We start from the raw sequence: 20,860 nt of genomic DNA, 5'->3' as shown, positions 1-20,860 counted from the left end.
ACATAGTAATTAACATGGTGTGATGTGGTCCCTACCAATGGGTGCAGGACGCTGTGGCAGGCACCCGCTCTACATGGCATAGCTCCTAGTACTGCCTCCCCGTGTGTGGCTTTAAAGTCAAGTGCACCACGGCTGAGCTGAGCCCTATCAACCACCCATCTCTGTTCTCCTGACCAGCCTGATTGCCCCTAAAGGGCAGGATCTCTATTTTACTCCTTTTTTTATCTCCCAGAACCCAGCACATAATGAACAATCGAATTGAGAAGAACTTCTGAATGAGTGAGATGTGGGGTGGGGGGCGGTGGAGTGGGGGCAGTGAGACTGAGCTGTGATGGAAAAGGGAGCCAGGGCGCTGGGCACCTGGGCATGCAGCCCTTGGACTTAGACTTTCAATACCCTTGTTCTTAACCTCCGAAAGTCACACTCAGGAAACAGACTGTGGCTTGAGCACGTGTTGGTCACAGAGCAACGTGTAAGGTGGGGCTTCGGTCTGCTCTCCAAACCCCCTAACTCCTAACACTCTTCTACAGATGAGCCAGCTGCTTTGGTCTCAGGCTCCTGGCTGCTGCCTTGTTGAAGTTCCTTGTCATGTAGTTCTGAGTAGAAGTCTACCCCTTCGGAGATGGAACGGATGGGCTGACAGTGGAACTGGGGGTAGCTGGTCACGGGGCCCCCCGGGTGGGCTGTGCACGCCAGCTGCTGCAGGAAGCATTGGTGGTGATGTGGTTGGCAGCCTGGGGCTCCTCGGAAGCTCTTGCTGTGCCTGCACTTGAACTCCAGCACCAGCCGGGTGTAGGTGTTGAAGGTGGTGACCGCCGATGCCATGCAACAGGTAAAGGAGACCCAGGCCGTGCTAGGGACACACACACACAAAATGGGAAAGTAAGATGTTTTCTCATGGGTTTGAAAGAAAAATATCAAGGTCCCTTCCTACTAGTCAACTAGGGGATGCCTCTTAGGGATTTAGGAACATGAGGGTGTCACCTTTCACATATAGATAAAGAGCAGAGGTCTGAATTTGGTCTGTCCTAGGGTAAGTTCTGAATGTTTTGTAGTAAAAAACCATGATTTATATGGGGTTAAAGTCAGGAGTTTAACATTCATTTTCACTGCACTGATTCGTTGTAAGTGCTGTGTTCTTTCATACCTGGTGGCCTATTTTATACGTGTGTATGTTTGTGTGTGTTGTTGTTTAGTCACTAAGTTGTGTCTGTCTCTTTTTCAATCCCATGAACTGTAACCTGCCAGGGTCCTCTGTCCATGGGATTTTCAAGGCAAGAATACTGGAGTAGGTTGCCATTTCCCTCCTCCAGAGGATCTTCCCCACTTAGCGATCAAACATGCATCTCCTGCATTGGCAGGCAGATTCTTTACCATCTGAACCACCAGGGAAGCTCTGTGTATATGTGTATACACACACACATACACACACTCACTCCTGCCCCGCCACACACAATTTTTTGGACTACTGCAGTTTCCCAAGCTGCAGTTACCCTCATATAATCTCAACAATTCCACAGACCTGTAGCTCATCTGACACAGTACATGCAGCCCAACGCACTACCTCTTTCCTTTCCCTGACGTGTGTGCGTGTGTGTGTGAGTCACTCAGTTGTGTCCAACCCCATGGACTATAGTCTGCCAGTCTACTGGAGTGGGTAGCCGGCTATTCCCTTCTCTAGGGGAATCTTCTTGACCCAGAGATTGAACCTGGGTCTCCTGCATTGCAGGCAGATTCTTTACCCTCTGAGCCACCAGGGAAGCCTGACACACACATATTTCCTGCCAAAGATTTTCCTGCACTCAGATACCTCTTCCATCTTCCTTGGTTTTCAGCCTAGCTGTCGTAGGGTCTCCAGAGTTGAGCCTCTGGGAGGCATTCAGGAAGCCCTGAGTACATATCCAGAGGCATTAGTATAGACTTCTCTAGTGGAAACAAGGCCTACAGTGCAAACAGTGTGGTTCTTGGCCCAAAGAAATTTGTAAAAGATGGAACAGAAGCTGGATAGATTCAACAAAGAGAAAAAGACACCAGGGAACCATATCAAACACACTCCTAAGAACCGGGAAAGTCAAACCCCTAAGTGCCTCACCATCGTGGGAAGCCCAGGACACCAGGAGTTGGGGGGGCATTGTTGGGGGGTGGATTTCACGAGGCTGTGACAGTGGAAGGCCACGCGCCGCTGCTGTGCGTTCCCCTCTGCTGCCTGTGACGGACTAAGATGCTTTGGTGGGAGTTTTGAAGTCTGAGCCCTGCAGTTGAAATGCCAAGAATGGCTCGAAAAATGGACAACAGCTGAGAAATGATGAGTCTGGAGATGAGCTAAACTGTGGTAGGGTGGCTGATGGAAAGATCAGAGACCCCCAAATCCAATAGCCCATTTATACCATGAGGAAAGGGGATGGGATCCTGTGACAGACAGGTATAGGCTTCCATGTGCCTCTTCGGCACAGAAACTCAAGCCTGGCACTGTCTTTCCAGCACTGGTAAGTGCTTAGCACTCAGCCCAGATGGTTCATAAAGACCTAAGTCGGCATCTGTGTATTGAATGGAGAGTGTCCCTCAAGGGAGAAGGTAAGAAACCCACATAAAGGGGATGTTACCCTTGAATGTATGTGTTTCATCATGGTCTCTGCTTCCTTCTTTATAATAAGATAAGTCTAAACTAACTGAGGAGAAGGCGATGGCACCCCACTCCGGTACTCTTGCCTGGAAAATCCCATGGATGGAGGAGCCTGATAGGCTGCAGTCCATGGGGTCGCTAAGAGTCGGACACAACTGAGCGACTTCACTTTTCACTTTTCACTTTCATGCATTGGAGAAGGAAATGGCAACCCACTCCAGTGTTCTTGCCTGGAGAATCCCAGGGACGGGGGAGCCTGGTGGGCTGCCGTCTATGGGGTCGCACAGAGTTGAACACGACTGAGGCGACTTAGCAGCAGCAGCAGCAAACTAACTGAGCCCTTAGTTCTTTAAGGGTTACGGGGAGACTGTTTCATTTCTAACACAGTTTGGTGGAATAAGAATGGAGACAGGATGAACTTATTCATTATAGGAGGAGAGTGGGCAGCCATTCACAGAAATGGAATCCAGATTTCAAGGCTATTTCTTCATTTCTCTGTCTCCCAAGTATTTTGAATCATAAAATATTGGGTTGGCCAAAAAGTTTGTTCAGGGTTCTCTGTAAGCTTTTATGGAAAAATCTGAATGAACTTTGTGGGCAACAGAATATATAAAATGTAGAGCCTCATTTCCATAAACCATGCAAAATCAGTCTCATTTCCCTAGGACGTCCTACATGTCAGGTGTAGAAGCACTTCTTAACAGCTTTATCAGCAGAAAAACTTGACAATGTCCTCACGAAAAATAAGCCGGAGGAATCCACTCTGTACCTCTCCTTGGAAGGTGGGGAGAGAATGGGTATGGCCTGCTGGTCCAGCCCTCTGGATGATTGACAGGTGTCTGGGATGAGGGATGGAGAGAAGGAAGGAGGACAGAGAGCAAGTGCCTAAGCTGAGGGCTGCCATTAAATGGAGGTGGACCGGGGAAGAAGAGAAAGATGGCGGAGGTGATAAGCACTTACTAGAAAGCCCAGCCATAGTTCCAAGCGTGTGGCCTCCAGTCTTCTGGACCCAAGTTGGCCGTTGCCTGGAAAACCTGTGAGTACATCATATGGCCCACCATCCCCAGAAGGCCTGCAAAAGAAACAGGGAGGCAGCACCCTTAGAGAAAGGCTGGCACTGCCATCTACCTATAGAGACTACGATTTGGGAGCAAATCATATTCCCTATCTGGCATCAGGGCTACCCTGCACTGGGGGCTCCTCCTTGAAGGCATGTTTACTGTTGGTTCCCCAGATGTTCTGTTTTGAGCTATGGGAACATTTCTAGTCAATGCTGCACGCTGGGCTCTCCTCCCTCTTAGGTCTTTCCCATCTGCATCCCCAACGTGAACCTTCTCCTTCATCATCTACACTAGGGGCTCCAACCTCTGGGGTCTAATGCTTGATGATCTGAGGTGGATCTGATATAATAATAAAAGAAACAAAGCGCACAATAAATGTAATGCACTTGAATCATCCCCAAACCATCCCCTGCCCCCAGTCTGCAGAAAAATTGTCTTCCATAAAAAACGGTCCCTGGTGCCAAAAAGCTTGGGGACCACTGATTTACAGGCATCTCTTGCTTGATCCAACAGAGTCTGGCAAAGCTGTATGCATGTCACGACTCAGAAGTAATAAACCAAACCGTATTGTACATAATGAGAAAACTTGCAAGTAGAAAGAACCCAGAGAGAAATCATTTTGCAAAGTATGTAATGACGTAATCTAGCATTTTGCATGCTGTTTCGGTTTAACTGCTGGGCATACACACTGAGGAAACCAGAAGGGAAAGAGACACGTGTACCCCAATGTTCATCGCAGCACTGTTTATAATAGCCAGGACATGGAAGCAACCTAGATGTCCATCAGCAGATGAATGGATAAGAAAGCTATGGTACATATAAACAATGGAGTATTACTCAGCCATTAAAAAGAATTCATTTGAATCAGTTCTAATGAGATGGATGAAACTGGAGCCTATTATACAGATTGAAGTAAGCCAGAAAGAAAAACACCAATACAGTATACTAACACATATATATGGAATTTAGAAAGATGGTAACAATAACCCTGTATACGAGACAGCAAAAGAGACACTGATATATAGAACAGTCTTATGGACTCTGTGGGAGAGGGAGAGGGTGGGAAGATTTGGGAGAATGGCATTGAAACATGTATACTATCATGTATGAAACGAGATGCCAGTCCAGGTTTGATGCACGATACTGGATGCTTGGGGCTGGTGCACTGGGATGACCCAGAGGGATGGTATGGGGAGGGAGGAGGGAGGAGGGTTCAGGATGGGGAACACATGTATACCTGTGGCGGACTCATTTCGATATTTGGCAAAACCAATACAATATTGTAAAGTTTAAAAATAAAATTAAATTAAAAAAAAAAAAAAATTAAAGACGCCTGTGCTGTATCTCCTGGCTCCATTCTTTAGCTTTCTTCGGGGCTCCTTCCTTCCCTTAGGACAGAGATTCCAGCTGCCGGCTAGGCTTCAAAGGCAACAGGGGACACCCACCCGCTCTGTAGCTCCTGAGACCCTGCTCACCCGACAAGACAGAGGAGATGGCAGCAAAGGCGCTCAGCTTGAGGCTGCAGCCAGGGTTCCCCGTGAACAGCAAGTCCGTCAGTAGCAGGATGAAACTGATGAGTTCAAGTCCAATGTAGGCAAACTGGGCTCCCAGTGATAACCAGAGGATCTCTGTCAGAAACCAGAGGAAGAAGAACCCTCACCCTGACAATTAAATAACTGAACGAGCGGTGAACAAATGCTGCCCATGAGAAGTGGAGAGCCTCATTAGCACCAGAGGAGAAGACAGAGTTGAAAGCAGCTGCGACAGTCCTTGACCAGGGGGCTCTTGGCTATCAGCTCTCACTCTACGCAGTATCCCATACACAACCATGCTTAACTCAATGTAAATACTCTTAGGGAGACTGCAGAAGAAATCATCCAGTTTCCACCAAATCTTTTAGGGATGTAACTTTTGCTACTTATTTGTTTCTTTTCTTAAAAAATTTTAATTCTGGAACCATCTATTTTGTTTCTCTTCTTCCTCCCCTCCGGCCTTGACTCCTTCCTTTCTATGTTACAAAAAAATGTATTACATCAGTGTTAATTTTGCATTGGTAGAGATAACCTAACCAACTATCATTATGTTTTGGTACTAAGGGATATACACATTTCAATAAAGCTACTGAAATGCAAAAAAAAAAAAAAAATTGGAAAAGGAAAAATTCAAGCTTTCTACATGGTTACTTGGCAACAGAAGTAGATTAGAGCAGAGTAGATTAGATTTCTGTTTGGGAACTTTATTTGTCCCTGCTGATGCTTTTTTGTGTTCCTGCCTGGGAATGAGTGTCAGCCAGGTGGGAGTTTGAATCAGCCTAGTGGGAGTTAGTGTCACCCTGTGAGACTCAGAAGAAAAGAAAAGCAGGAGATCACAGTACAGTTTAGATCCCCAGAGGCCCAACTCAATGGTAACTAAATTTATCATCAAACCCACATACTTGCCACAAGCCCCAAGGGAGGGTGGGAGAGGGAAGCCTTCTCCATCAACCGCTTCCCTCCAAATCTGAGAGTGGGGTGACGTGGGCCTTGCAACGTGGCAAATTCCAGTAGTCCTTTCTCACCTCTCTCGGTTGGTGGTGTGAGTTCAAGGAAACTTCGGCACCTCTCCCCTGAAATAGACAAGGTACAAGGTGGTGAGGTACTGCCCTGGTTGAGGGACACAGGCTTTTCCTAATTGCATCCTGGGGGCCTGCCCAGCACATGGGAGGCAGGCCATAAATGTCTCTTTGGAAGCAGGGAAGGATGCAAGGATGGATGAACAAAATAGGCCAGAGCCATCCAAGATTAATTTCTGCCTCAAGTCCTGATTTTGAAGAGGACACTCCCCGAGTCACCCAGGGGGTGTTTCCAGCGTTGGTTCACCAGCTCCTTCTGCTCCTGCTGCTTGAGTGGCTCTAAATTGTTTCCCGGACTGGAGTCACAGCAGTGCTAAATGGCACAATAATAAATATAAATGGAATTCTCTCAAATCATCTCACCCCCTCCTTCTCCCACTGAGTCCAAAAGTCTGTACTTTACATGTATGTGTAAACGTACACATTACCACATGTAAAATAGATAGCTAGTGGGAGTTTGACATATGATGCAGGGCACCCAAAGCCAACACTGTGACAACCTGGAGGGATGGGGTGAGGAGGAAGGTGGGGGCTTCAGGATGGGGGGACACATGTATGCCTGTGACTGATTCATATTGATGTATGGCCAAAGCCATCACAATATTGTAAAGTAATTATCTTCCAATTAAAATAAATAAATTAAAAATGTAAAAATAAATGGATATACCCAAGAGTTTATAATCCTTTCCCATCTCCTTTTCGCCTTAGCCCAAACTGGGAGAAGCTGTAGACTGCAAATTGTACACAGTTCTGGGCTTTAGGAAAATTTCACCAAAGGGGGTCTTTGTAAGCTTTGAGCAGGGATGAGGGCGCGTTCTCTGCTATTCGCCCAAGGACAAGCCCCCACCTAACATGCTGGCATAGCGCCTGCTTTGAGAGTGTACGCCCCGCGACCTGAGACCTGAGAGGGTCTGTCTGCGGCTCCTCTGGGGAGAACTTCCACGATGTATTTATCCTCCCTGGGCTTCACTTGCCCTGCCTTTTCAGTGGCAACAATAACACTTAGAATGAGAACATGCTTCTAGGATGCTTTAAGGGCCATCTACTCTGATGCCTGCATCTCAAAAATGAGAAAATCAATGCCTGTAGGAGTGAAGTTGTTCCTGTAAGGTTACAGCTGGTCAGAGCCCAGGCTTTTTCTACGATAGTCTCCTTGTTTTGTCTCTAAATGGCAACTCTAGCTGGCAGGAATGGGAAGTCTCATAACCTTCAAAGTCTGCGTGAGACTGTTGAAGGGGGATGCTGTTTGAAACCAGCGACTGTCTGGAGGTGAAATGCTGGATGGATGGAATTTCGACCTTATGACAAAGGAGTCTGATGTGGAAGGGATACAATGGAGAGGGGGGAGATGCTGAGGCTAGGGGTGAGCCCTGCAGGTGTGAACGAGGGAGGGCCACTTCCCTCTGTGAGGGAGGACAAGAAATCAGGCGGCTGGGGGCGAGGCAGCTACCTGGTTCTTCCATGATCTCCGCACAGGATAGCCACATGCCGCTCCGGAAGGCATGGAAGGTGAACCGATCATCCCCGGTCTCCCAACTGTAGTGCACCACCTCCGGGGAAGATGCGTTGGTGCCGCCCCCATCCAGGGGCACCGGCACGTCAAAGCACTTGGCTGGTAGACCTTTCCCGCACAGGGGCTTGGGCACCTTCTGTGTGCCCACAAACCAGTAGTTGCTGAGCAGGGATGCTGTGGAGAGGCTGAGTGATAGCATGTTGAGGACGGCAGATAGGCGTGTCCGTTGGCTAGAGAAGCCCTTCGGGAGCCCCATCTGTAATAAGACACACACACGCGGAGCCTGATGTTAGAGCCTCATCTGAGATCTGAGATCAGCACCCTCCCCCGAGGGTCCCTAAACTCCATGGAGCTGCTTTCCTCCAACACAGTGGGCGCGACCAGCCCTTAGGAGTTTTCTCCAAGTAGCCTTGGGCGAGCTCGGCTCCAGGAGTGGCCTAGAGCAGGCGCTGAAGCGATGATGTTTATTTCAGACGGACCTTATTATATTAAAACGCTTATTGGGGATAATCTGAACAAGCATCAGATAGTAATGTGATTAAGCCACTGAGCTAGTGTGCATCTGGTTGAGAAAAAGGATTGGGCGATCACCAGATGTTCCTGCTGGTAATCTTTGGTTTTGTCTTCAGGGAAAAGTAGTGGGGAGGTATTTGTTGTTGTTGTTGTTACGAGGATTTACTTAAATAATACAAACAAAATGTTGGGCACTTATCTGACATATAATAATGGCTCACATGTTAAATTCTCCATTCCTCCAATCTAACAAAAAATATTTATACTCCTTTTAGTTATAAATGGGTTTTAATTTACGACTATCCTATATAAGGTTTTGATGTCTTCCTCCCTGGTAGCTCAGATGGTAAAGAATCCACCTGCAATGCAGGAGACCCAGGTTCAACCCCTGGGTCAGGAAGATCCTCTGGTGAAGGGAATGGCAACCCAGTCCAGTATTCATACCTAGAGAATTCCATGGAGAGAGGACCCTGGCAGGCTACAGTCCATGGGGTCTCAAAGATTCAGACATGAGTGAGTGACTAACGCTTTCACTTTTCCTGTGCTAGATTCCTCTGAGAAGAGTAAGGGGGCATATATCCATGGGATTCTCCAGGCAAGAATAGCGGAATGGGTAGCCATTTCCTTCTCCATGGGATCTTCCAGACCCAAGGATCGAATCTGGGTCTCCCACATTGCAGGAAGATTCTTTACCATCTGAGCCACCAGGAAAGCCCATTTATCCTATTAATGAATGTTAAAGAGGATGCTCCCTAGGGGAGCAGATAGAGGCACCGGGCTCTTGAGGGTGGGAGGGCAGAGGACCAATGGGATGCTGCAACCCTTGGAGAGGAAATAGAGTGGTGGGTTTTGAGAGAGGTGGAGATCTGAGTGCAGCTTCCACCCACAATGCCTGAACTGAGAGAATCTCAAATGCAAGGTGGCTGCGTGGTACTCATGGAGGCTGGGCACTGAGCGCCCTGGCCTTGGAGCCATAGGAGGGTGTCCTTGGCGGGTGGACAAGGAACCTGCAGGTGCAGCTCCACAGCCCAGTGTGGTTGCAGTGCCCGGGGGCGACCCGGTGGGTGGCTGCAGAATGAAGGCAGCCCCCGTGGCTTTGGCTGGAGCCCTCGGCCTTGTCATTTTTAACCTAAAAGAAGGGTGAGATGAAAATGTCCAATGTTAGATGTTTCAGTGCTGGGGAGTGGTGGCGTGGAGCCAGATTGAATTTGATTTATTAATAAAAATAAAGAGATCTGACAGGTCTCACACTTTGCATTACGAAGCAGTTTGTACTGTTATATTAATATATACTGAACGGAAAAGAAGCCCATACTTAGTTGCTGACAGACACTTCTTAAAGTAAACCATCTTGAGCTTTCTAAGGGGAATCACTTACATCAGAATTAATCAGACCCAAATCTGCTTAGTTTAAGAGATGTAAATAAAACCATAGCTAAATAAGACAGGCCCATAAATCTGCCTCTCTCATCATCTCCAGCTGAACATTTTCTACATTAAACAGGCAACTTTATCTTAGAATCATAATAGTTTGTTCTTTATAATTTTTAGGGGCTAAAACAGTACATGCCACAGACAAAGTGCACTTTTTTATGGCAATAAGAAATATACCAGATTCATATGTAGATATAAGCCAATAAGGAAAATGTATGATAAAACAGCTTCTGTAAAGCAATTTGCTAATAAGATTTTTTTTTTTAAAAGCACTCAACAAATTAACTCCAGCAAGAATTGTTGGTTCAAGACTCTGGGTGACCTTGGTGAGGACTCAAAAGCCATGATACCTGGAAGGGGGGGTGGTCTTATATTGCCAGATATGGAAGTCATTATAAGCCCCTTTTCTTCTCCCAAAAGAATGTTTTCATCTTGTTTTTTAGTTTTGAAAATCCTATTGGTTTTTGTCGTTGTTCTGCTCCTCTTAATTACTTACCTTTTCTATTTTTATATCCATTGCTTGAATAGGAAACAGACTTCAAGGTACAACATTTTCATCCATTATTCTGTATAAAGATGGAACTAAGGATTCAGGCAATTCTACGTTTTTGATAACTTTATTTTCAACCCCATATTACTTGGAGATTTAGCCACTATCCCATCAGATTTTAAAATTTTACCCTCAATCCATTTAAAATCATACCTATTCACAAATTATTCATCAGGTTATTCCGAAATAAGAGTCATGAATCCCCTCATCACAGTACAACCACTTTGTAGCAGCTCTAAGGTGACAACCAATTTAAGAAGTTGAGAAAGAGAATGAAAAAGAGCTTGGGAGAATGAACTTATGGTTACCAGGGGGAAGGGATAGTTAGGGAGTTTGGGATGGACATGTACACGCTGCTATATTTAAAATGGATAACCAACAAGGACCTACTGTATAGCACAAGAAACTCTGCTTCATGTTTTGCGGCAGCCTTCACGGCAGAGGAGTTTGGGGGAGAATGGATACACGTATACGATGGCTGGGTCGCTCTGCCGTGCACTTGAAACTATCAGAGCATTGTTAATCAGTTATACTCGAATATAAAGTAAAAAGTTTTGAAAAGAGAAGAAAAAGAGCTTGGAATGAAGTCCAAAGACGCTGTTCCCAGGAGTGTCTACCAAGGACAGACTCAAGGAAACTCATTCAACGATTATCTTGATAACTGAATGAGAATCCGTTCAAGAATCTTCAAGAATTGTCTTCAACACCCACACTGCCATACCCTTCACAACATATTTTATTCTTCCCCCTAAAAATGCCTTTCTCTTGATTTAGAAGAACAATCTAATTTGGCAGTTGGTTTCCTTCAGGGGATCATGGAGAAGAAATAGCGGCCACAGACACGTTCTATCTTTGCATGTACTGACAAGCCCCAAGCCGAGGGGACTCTTCAGTCTCTAAAAAAGGGACAGTGTGTGGCTTCAGACACAGGCTCAGACCACTAGGAAATATAGATCGAAAATCTATACTTTTCAATAATTAGTTTCTACCAATTTTCAGTGATGCTTCCATCAACATAAGTTAATGGCAAAACCTCAGGATTAACACAGACTAGTAAGGACAACAAATGGATGAGACTGGCACATCTCTTAAAAGAAATCAGGAGCAAAACAGCTATGAAATGCATGTTCCAAACAATAAGAGAGGGAAGCTGGTTACCTTGACCATGGTCCTTGTCTCACAGCTTGTCCAGAATGACTGCAGATGCCATCTGTGCTCCAAATCCCTTTGGTTTAGTGTTGGTAGAAAGAAAACTCCCTTTCCATTTCCCTCCCACCTCCTCCCACCCCTCCCCTCTGTCATATATTTTGGAGTGCTTCATGATTAAACGCTGCCTTGTGGGGAACTTGGGCATTTAAAAATTGACAAGGCACTCATGGTCCAGTTGTCCTGAGCGATTACACAGAAGAGCTTGCCATTGGGGATTCAGCACAAAGACGCAAGGACCTACATGTGCAGAGTGAAGAAACAACAAAATTCTGTAAAGCAATTATCTTTCAATTAAAAAATAAATTAAAAAAGTGCACAGTGATTGAGTGTCCATCACACTGCCACTCCCTAGGAACCTGGTGGGAATGGATTGGGCTTGATTTTATGGCAGACAAAACATCACAGAGTCACCATTGCTTTGTAGTAACTTTTGTCAGTTCCCATTCCCTTGTGTCGGGTTTTCCATCCCCTTCATAAGCCCTGTGATCTGCAATGTCAGGGGCCTCATAGAGCCATGGGTATGGAAAGGCTTCCTGGTGTCACGGGTGGTCTCCACTCTCCAGTGAGTGACATTAGTAAGAATTATAACATCCTGAGACCATCTGTGTGTTAGGTAGTGTTGGGGGTAAGCCTGCAGAGGGAGGAGGATTGGAGAGAAATAAATCCCTGGGTTAGCAAAGCTGTGGCTATCTACCATGTCTCTCCCAATCTTTGGGCAAAGGGATAAATTTGTTTTTTAAAGTACATTTCTAAAACTTAAACAAAAAGCAAACAAACCTGGCAAATCAATAAGGGTTTGATTGCATATCTTTTGTTGTCAGTCCCCTAGGAATACAAATGGTGCTTTCTGTCCTCAAAAACTGTGCCAATTAATTGGGGTTGAGAAGGTGGGGAGACTGCTGTGTTCCCCTGAATACCCAAGGACCTCATCCTCCTCATCCTGGCAGATGCTCTTCCTTCCTTCTTCCTGGAATGTCTTCTCTTCTTACCCAAGGATCTGCCTCTTGTCAAGATGAACTCAAGTCACTCATTTTTGAAAATGCTTCTTCCTAAGGACCATTCCCTCCTCTCTGTCCTTGTCCGCTCCCATGGTGCTTTCTATATTCCAGCTGTTTGTCTTGATTGTAAAGTCCTCAAAGTCGGCTCCATATTTGAGAGCAGTAGGGGTCAATTCTGATCAGCATCAGAACCATCTTTGCAACTTTGGAAGATATGCAGATTCCTAGGCTCCATCCTGAGCTGCCATAGTGGTTCTGGGGTGATGCCCAGGAACCTATAATTTTAGAAAACTTTTTGCATACACCCAGGGATGGAGTTCTGAATTTCCAGTTCCACATGCGAGGAACTTGGGAGTCACCACTCTGACCACACAAGTAAAAAAACTGAACAGACTGAAAACTATATAATAGGGAATTAACGTGCCATAAAAATCACACCTGTTTGACTCACTTTGGGCTGACATTTAGCGAAAGCCTCTCTGCCCTGCCCTGCCCTGCCCTTCCGCCACGTCGACCAGATCTGCCACCAACTGAGTCATGATGCTCACATCCTGTGTTTGTGCAGTTGGTTTGGGGACTCAAAGGCAGGCTCCCCTTGGAGCATTTGAATTAGTCCACATTCTGCCAAATTAGTCTTTGATCTCGATCCTGTCACCCGATATATTCTGTACTCTATTTTTTAAAAACTTTTAATTTCATATTGGGGTATAGCCGATTAACAAGGCTGTGATAGTTTCAGGTGGACAGCAAAGGGACTCAGGCATACTTGTATCCATTTCCTCCTAAACTCCCCTTCCGTCCAGGCTGCCAGGTAACATTGAGCAGAGTTCCCTGTGCTGTACAGTATGGTTTTGTTGATTATCTATTTAAATATAGCAATGTGTACATGTAGATCCCAAACTTCCCAACTATCCCTTCCCCTGATCCTTCCATTCCCCCATCCACCATAAGGTCTGTGAATCTGTATCTGCTTTGTAAATAAGTTCATTTGTATAATTTCTTTTTAGATTCCACATATATGATTCCTCCTAGGTCAGGAAGATCTGCTGGAGAACGGATAGGCTAGTACTCCAGTATTCTTGGGCTTCCCTGGTGGCTCAGCTGGTAAAGAATCCAACCGCAATGCAGGAGATCTGGGTTCTATCCCTGGGTTGGGAAGATTCCCTGAAGAAGGGAAAGGCTACCCACTCCAGTATTCTGGCCTGGAGAATTCCATGGACTGTATAGTCTGTGGGGTAGCGAAGAGTCAGACATGACTGATTGTCTTTCACTCACTCACTATACGATTCCACATATAGGGATATCATACCGTATTTCTCCTTATTTGTCAGCCTTATTTAACACCCTGTTTGACACCTGTGTGCTTCAGTCCAGGGGTGATGTCTGTATTACCCAAAGACCCTTTATTTCCCTCCTCTCCTTTAAGAAAAGGGAGCGGAGAATTTCTGATTCCTGTTCGCCATTGAATTGGCTGTTGGTTTCTGGCTGCAGTTTTCATCTCAACGCTGGGTGGCACTATCTTCCCATATTTTCCTTCTTCAATCGCATGCTTCCCCACACCAGCAGCAAAGGTGGGTGGAGGTGGCTGCCCCACCCCACAGGCTCGCACTCTCTTTTCTTGCCTTGGCCTCCTTCCCACACAGTAATCTATAGAAGCCATGCGTCAGCTTTCTGGAATTCAGGGCTCACAATGAACTCTGGAGCCATCCAGCTGCTCCCTCGAGAACATCTTGTAAGATTGTTTCCTGTGGCACATTTTTCTGTGGCCAGTTTTAGTTTTCAGTGACTCAATAGGTCCTCAAATACTTCCCATGGGAAATACAACTCCGAGGTATCAGAAAATACTGTTCAACAATGTTTTCTGATGAGTTTTGTGCACATTTTTCTTGACTTAATCGTATCCTCATTCCCTTTCCACCCCAGAAGAGTGACCAATTCTTTTCCCTTCTCTCTGCTTCCACCCTGCAAATACTTGGAGACACTTCTCATATCCCGCTTGAGTCACCCTTTGGCATAGTCCTGTCTTTGGTTTTTATTACCTCTGCTCATAAACTGCACCTCCTGTACCTTAATAGCCCAAAATATGCCCTCTCCAGGGAAAAGGAGATGGGAGCAGCAGAGTCTCAGATGGGTTATGTGAGGAAGTCTAGAGGTAGATTTAGAGAGTGGAGCTGATGAAACTTCAGCTCTGTGGTCCCCCACTTACTCAGGCCCCTTCCAAGATGCTTATTATTTAATTTCTACTTGTCATTTTATACTATTTTTTTAAAGAGGGCCTTCCAAATTATATTATTTTAGCCTTCCCAAAGCCTAGCTCTGGGCTTTTCTAGTGGCTCAGACAGTAAAGAATCGGCCTACAATGCAGGAGACCTGGGTTTAATCCCCGGATAGGGAAGATCCCCTGGAGAAGGAAATGGCAATGCAATCCAGTATTCTTGCCTGGGAAATCCATGGACAGAGGAGCCTGGCGGGCTACAGTCCATGGGGTCGCAAAGAGTTGGACACGACTGAGAGATTAACACTAAGGCCTAGGTCTGGGAGAGGGGCCTGGCGGGCTACAGGCCATGGGATTATAAAAAGTCGGACATGAGTGACTTAACATGCACATACCTGTAGGAAGCTGTGCAGTTAGGGTACATGCTTGTTTGACTGTGCCCCCCACCCCCATGCCCTCCCCAAGAACCCTGGGCCACAATGTTCAATTTCCTCTTTTTGACAAAGCATGAGTTTGCCTGCCTGACCACAAAAATCAGAGTCGAGTATCCCACTCACGTCTTTTCATTGTAATTTGAGCATGTTAGGTTTTTGTTCCTTCTCTTTCTTCTCTTAAAGTAATTGCTAGTCAATGCCACATAAATATAATTTGAGTAGGCTCAGAAGCTCCTGACTCAACACAGATGAGAAGATTCCGTGTCTCAGAACATTCCTGAACTTTGGCGTGTTGGACCCTGACCCCCTCAGGATACCTCCACAGGGATGTACGTGCAACTGAACATTTGTGACATCACAAAGCCAAGGGCTGGGACCAACCTATCCCTGCTAAGGTCCTCAGTTACTGTGCCCTGCACTGTCCAAAACCACATTTACTAGGTATGAAAAAAAGAGAAATTGATCTTGGGACACCCACACATACTTTGTAAACAGGAATTCAATTTGGTTTGTGACTACTCTGGCGATTTGAAGTGATTAAAACAATGGGTTAGAATGCTGAGGTGCTGAACCAGTTCAGTTCAGTTCAGTCGCTCAGTTATGTCTGACTCTTTGGGACCCCACAGACTGCAGGCCAGGCTTCCCTGAACCAGGGAAGATTGTAAAGCACAGCCCTTCCCTCAGGTCCAAGCCTGGGCTATGGATTCCAGGTTTTGTTTTGTTTTTTTTTTTTTTTTAATTCTCACACATATCCATTTTGGCATCTTGTCCCGAGAAAGGTTTGTTTGGAACAGTTGTTCACTCACTCACTCGTGTCCGACTCTTTGCCACCCCATGGACTGCATTACACCAGGCTTCCCTGTCCTTCACTATCTCCTGGAGTTTGCTAAACTCATGTCCATTGAGTGGGTGGTGCTATCCAACCATCTCATCCTCTGTTGTCCCCTTCTTCTCTTGCCCTCAATCTTTCCCAGCATCAGGGTCTTTTCCAGCTAATTGGCTCATCACATCAGGTGGCCAGAGAATTGGAGAATCAGCTTCAGCATTAGTCCTTCCAATGATATTCAGAGTTAATTTCCATTATTTTGGGACATAGATAGTATACTCTCTGTCCTCCCAGGAGTCAGATTTCTGACTCAGGCCCTATTAACTAATTCTTTTCTGTTACTAAGTAGACGAAAGGTTGCAATACAGTGTAAAGGTTTCAGTTGTTATTGGCTCTGGTCTACACTGCTCTATTCTGTGTGCCTTCTCCTGTAACTCATCACATGGTTTACTTGGCTGGTCTGTTCACTTGACTAACTTTCTAGATACAGTGGCAACTATGTCTTATTCATTGTTGATCCTCAGAGCCTAGCCCTAACAGCCACAAATGAATGGAATGAATGAATGAAGTGCATAATGGAAACCTGGCTCACAAATACAATTAGGAAGACCATGGCTGAAGATAAGATCTTAAAGAAGTGTCCAAACAGCCTTCTATGGTGAAAGGGACAGGGATCCTCCTGCTTCACATACGAAAGAGCAGGGAGAAGTTGCAAAGAGGGTCCACAGACACACCCTAGGCCTTTCTACACAGGAGCACCCTGAGTTTCATCAAACAGACCCTGTGCCAATACGCTTCCTCCCACCTGTGGAAACATTCCTGCTGTTTGACGCGCCAAGCCCAGAAAACAGCAGTGATCTCACAAGCAAGTATTATCTTCAGTTCACAGAGACCGGGGTACAATCAGATTGTTCACAAGCCAGTGACAGTCTGGAAATGTTATGTCCTTTCCCAAGCCCTGTGATTCCCTCCTGGTTGGAGCCCTTTCGGATGGTAGATCGCGAATGTCCAAAGTTCTGAGGTTCTGTAGCCTTTATTACAATTATTACTTCAATGCCTCACACATGACACATTTACTAAGGATGATTAGCAACGTTGGCTCAGGACATTTTGATATCCGCTTCCCAGCCCTAATGGGAAGTCTAACATCACTAAAATGCCCATGCCGAGTGTCCAAAATACTAAAGCCACTACAGGACATTGAGCTCTGGGGTTTCCCAGCTTCAGGTTAATTCCTAATGTAATCATGCTTTATGTTCACATGGGCCCAGACACTCACAGAATAAGAAAAGGACTCCAGTTTTCCTAATACGGGTCCCGAGTTCTGGGAACACCTACTTCTGTGCAGTGGGGAGGGCCAAAGAAAATCATTTGCGGGGGCTCTCCTCTCTGTGGCTTTTCCCGTTCCTCTTTTTAATGGAATTGTTTGAGGGCTTTTGCGAATGCAGTCATTTCCAGGAGAGGAAGCCGCCTTCTTTCATGCCTCCAGCAGCTGGAGTGAATCAGAGGGGTAGTCCCATCTGGGCATCCTGTGGGGCAATCGCTCACGCGGGGGTGACGGAGCTCTCGGGGGACTGCTGGGGCGGGGCGGGGGTGGTGGGGTGTCGGGCACAGACTGGCGGGGCAGGGGCCTAACGGGAGTGGCCTCTCAAGGGGTGCCCCGTTTGCATCCGGCATGCGCGCCCCACCCCGTCCCTTCCTTCTCTGCCCTCTCCCCCGACTTCCCCCGGCAGTCGCAGAGCCGGAACGTCGGGTTAGTTCCCGCGGGCCTCCTCCCATCCGCTAGTAACACGCCCGCCCTCGGTTTACTACGGCGCCCGGTCGCCTAGCAACGGGAGAGCGTTGCCAAGGTGACGCTTGGAGCCTGTTTTGAATCGTTTGGCTAGGCCCAGCCCAGCGGCGGAGCGCCGGGATGTCCCGAGCGGGTGGGGCTCCCCGCCCGGGGCCTCTCTATCTTCCTGGGGGGACGGGGACGGCGTCCCGAGGGTCCTCCCAGGCGGGGTGGGCAGAGGGAGTGCGGAGATCCCCGTTCATCCCCCTGAATTCCGCTCACGAGCCGGTGGGCAGAGGGTCGGGAGGAGCTGAAACCCAAGTCTAAGGTCTCCGCGCACCCTGCCCCCTCCCCCTAAAGGTACGCCCCGGCTCCTGTTCTGCAGAAAGGCCTTGTCTCTGCCTCATTTCGTGGGTCCGAGAGACGGAACTTCGAGGCCACCAACCCACAGCAGATCTGAATTCTAGTCCCTGCCCCACCCCATGACTCTAAAGATTTTGGCCAAGTTTCCTAACCTCCCTGAGCGACTGTTTTCTCGGAGGCGAATTAAAGAGAGTTGTCCTCCTCGGTTACGCCGTCCCTCTCCTAGACGGTTTGGCAGTTCTTGCCTGGAGAATCCCAGGGACGGCGGAGCCTGGTAGGCTGCCGTCTATGGGGTCGCACAGAGTCGGATACGACTGAAGCGACTTAGCAGCCACGGACCTTTAATCCTCACTACCCGGAGAAGTCAGAACCCCAGTGTCTCAAGGCCACACGCTCGTAATCGCAGAGTCAACTTGGAAACCACCTGAGTCAAGGCCAGGCCGCCCCTCGGTCAAGGCGAAGCCTGGTCACCCTTACCCGTGGCCCAGTTATGAAAGCGCACTCAGAATGAGGCAACAGATTGCCTCCTTTAAACTTCACAGGTGTATACTGATAAACGGACTCTCCCATCATTTCCTCTGTATCTCTCCTCGTAAACCAATAAATTTTTTTTTTCCACTACGGCTAGTCCTAGCTGTATTCACTTCTGAGGGTTGGCCTATTCATGATATAATCGCTTAGGGAGATTCTGAACCAGGGAAGTGGGCTGAGCCCAATAATCTGGTGGTTCTTCAGAACTGTGAGCTCTTTTCTGAGGCTCCAGAAGTGTCTTTTTTTTTTTTTTTTTTAAGAAACTCCTTTTCTTCAGATATCTCTCACTTCCAGCCCATAAACAGCGCACCACATTGCTCTGTGTGTGTGTATTTTATTTCTCAAGCTAATTGTAAGTTTCATTTTTCTCCCCTGCGAAAGGTAAGATATAGGAGAGTGAACATCATTTTTTTTGTTTGTTTGTTTTTAGTAACCCTGTGAGCTGCAAGTTGGGAGTTGCCAACTTTCTCAAAATGGAAGGCAAGTCACTTCCAGATGTGCCTTCTCCACTAAACAAGCCAAGATATCTTTGTTGGCTGTGAGTGTCTTTCTGGGTCTGGAAGTGTCTCTGCAGATTCTGAGACCGGGAAGAGCCCAAGATTGTGCCGTCCTTTCTTAGTTCCAGCAGATTTTGGATTGGAGCTGGTCATGGGAATGCCTCAGCATCTCTTTCAGTTCACTGGAGTGATAGTTTATCACTGCTATCACTTCCGTGCCACTGGGCCTTTGCCAGGGACTAGATTTTGTAGTAGAAATCATACAGATGGAGAGGGAAAAAAGACCTAGAAGGCATTAAGCTGCCCTGGGAGCAGAGGAAAGGTGTGATAAGAGACAAAGGAGGAAGAAATGGAAGTTTTAATAGATGATGAAAGAACAAGAGGCCAAGGTAGGGCCATCACTGGGTTTATCAATAAAAACTGGGCTCAAGTAACACATTTTTACTCCATTTCAGATAATCCTACCGAGTGTTCTCAAGCTCCTTACGATGAGTTTGTATAACCCATATTACACATCCAATAGTAAGGGGACTACACATGAGATAGTCATGAGATTTCAAAATTTAAGGTACCTACCTTCTGGGTGAGACAAACATTTTGAATCAGCTGAGAGGAATTGCTCATTCACTTTTGAAGTTATGAGGCAGAGGGGTTTCAGTGTTTCTTCTGTTATGTCTTAATTGGTTGCATGGGATGAACCTTGAGTGTGAAGATGAATCAGAGCCCCTCTTGCCAGCAGAGGGGTCAGGTGGTATGAGGTAGGCTGGAGAGGGTGTCCTCTCATAACCAGGACACGCTGGGGTGGGGCTGGCTGACCCAGGAGGCTGCCTCTGTGACATCACAGTGGCAGGCAGGGGTCTCCCTGCCGCTCACTCTGCCTCCTGCCCCCACCCTCAGAAGGACTGGGGCCACTCTGGGGTTACCGCCCAGAGGCCAGCATGTCTCTTGTGTCCTCCAGATCTTATGCTTTTATTGCTGTGCATAAGAATCACCTGGGCATCTTAGTAAACTATCAGCTTCTGAAAGTTGGGAATGGCTCCCATGGGACACTGACCAGCCCTCACAGGGCTGTAAGACCTTAGACCAGTGCTGTCCAAGAGAAATGCGATATGAGCCACAGATGTAATTTAAATTTTCCCAGTAGCCACATTAAAAAAAAAAGTAAAATTGAGACACACACTACAATCTAACAATGATATTTTATGCAGTGCTGTTGTTGATGTCAAAGGCAGGCCTCCCTCAAACAATAAAGTTGAGTCCAATGGAAAAAGTACGCTAGTAAATGTTCTAGTTCATTTAGACTAGTTTGCTATTTTAATAAGTACATAACGAGGATTTAGGAGCTTCTATTAAAAAATATTATTTTATTTATGGTTGTGTTGGGGCTTCGTTGCTGCTGGTGGGCTTTCTCGAGTTGTGGCAAGTGGGGGCTGCTCTCTAGTTGCAGTACGTGGGCTTCTCATTGCCATGGCTTCTCTTGTGGCAGAGCACAGGCTCTCGGGCACATGGCTTAGCAGTTGTGGCTCGTGGGTTCCAGAGCTCGGGCTCAGTAGCTGTGGTGCACAGGCTTAGTTGCTCTGCGCCATGTGGGATCTTCTGGGACCAGGGATGGAAACTGTGTCCCCTCCATTGGCAAGCAGATTCTTAACCACTGGACCACCATGGAAATCCTGCTTCCATTTTTAAAATGTAAATTGAAATGAAATAAAAT

General features: G+C 46.7%; 1 protein-coding gene across 5 annotated transcripts; it reads right to left on the bottom strand.

Moving 5' to 3' along the window:
• Window positions 1–300: 300 nt before the first annotated feature.
• Window positions 301–19,953, bottom strand: GSG1 (germ cell associated 1). 5 transcript variants are annotated; one of them, XM_070790057.1, is made up of 6 exons: window positions 19,726–19,953; window positions 7,746–8,064; window positions 6,242–6,289; window positions 5,160–5,283; window positions 3,584–3,695; window positions 301–853 (listed from the first exon to the last, which is right to left on the bottom strand). In XM_070790057.1, exons 1-6 carry the CDS (start codon window positions 19,743–19,745, stop codon window positions 514–516), a joined length of 963 nt encoding a protein of 320 aa, XP_070646158.1. In that variant the 5' UTR covers window positions 19,746–19,953; the 3' UTR covers window positions 301–513. The 5 variants fall into 5 exon arrangements, with proteins under 5 accessions (XP_070646158.1, XP_070646156.1, XP_070646159.1 ...); XM_070790055.1 differs by having other exon boundaries at window positions 306–853; window positions 5,160–5,312; window positions 19,726–19,952; XM_019961527.2 differs by having other exon boundaries at window positions 313–853; window positions 5,160–5,312; window positions 6,119–6,289; window positions 19,726–19,951.
• Window positions 19,954–20,860: the final 907 nt, after the last annotated feature.

This window comes from Bos indicus, chromosome 5 (assembly GCF_029378745.1).
Source record: "Bos indicus isolate NIAB-ARS_2022 breed Sahiwal x Tharparkar chromosome 5, NIAB-ARS_B.indTharparkar_mat_pri_1.0, whole genome shotgun sequence".
Classification (NCBI taxonomy): Eukaryota; Metazoa; Chordata; class Mammalia; order Artiodactyla; family Bovidae; genus Bos; species Bos indicus.
The sequence above is the reverse complement of the archived record's forward strand: the minus strand, read 5'-3'. Positions and strand labels throughout refer to the sequence as shown.

Bases quoted from the DNA above. Each gene is read 5' to 3' on its own strand.
- GSG1 (XM_019961527.2), bottom strand. From the start codon at position 19,773: ATGAGCAATTCCTCTCAGCTGATTCAAAATGTTTGTCTCACCCAGAAG. The intron at 3,696-5,159 runs GTGAGCAGGGTC...TTTCTTTTGCAG, and splicing joins CATCTCCTCTGTCTTGTCGG to GCCTTCTGGGGATGGTGGGC. The intron at 854-3,583 runs GTAAGTGCTTAT...GTGTGTCCCTAG, and splicing joins AACTATGGCTGGGCTTTCTA to CACGGCCTGGGTCTCCTTTA.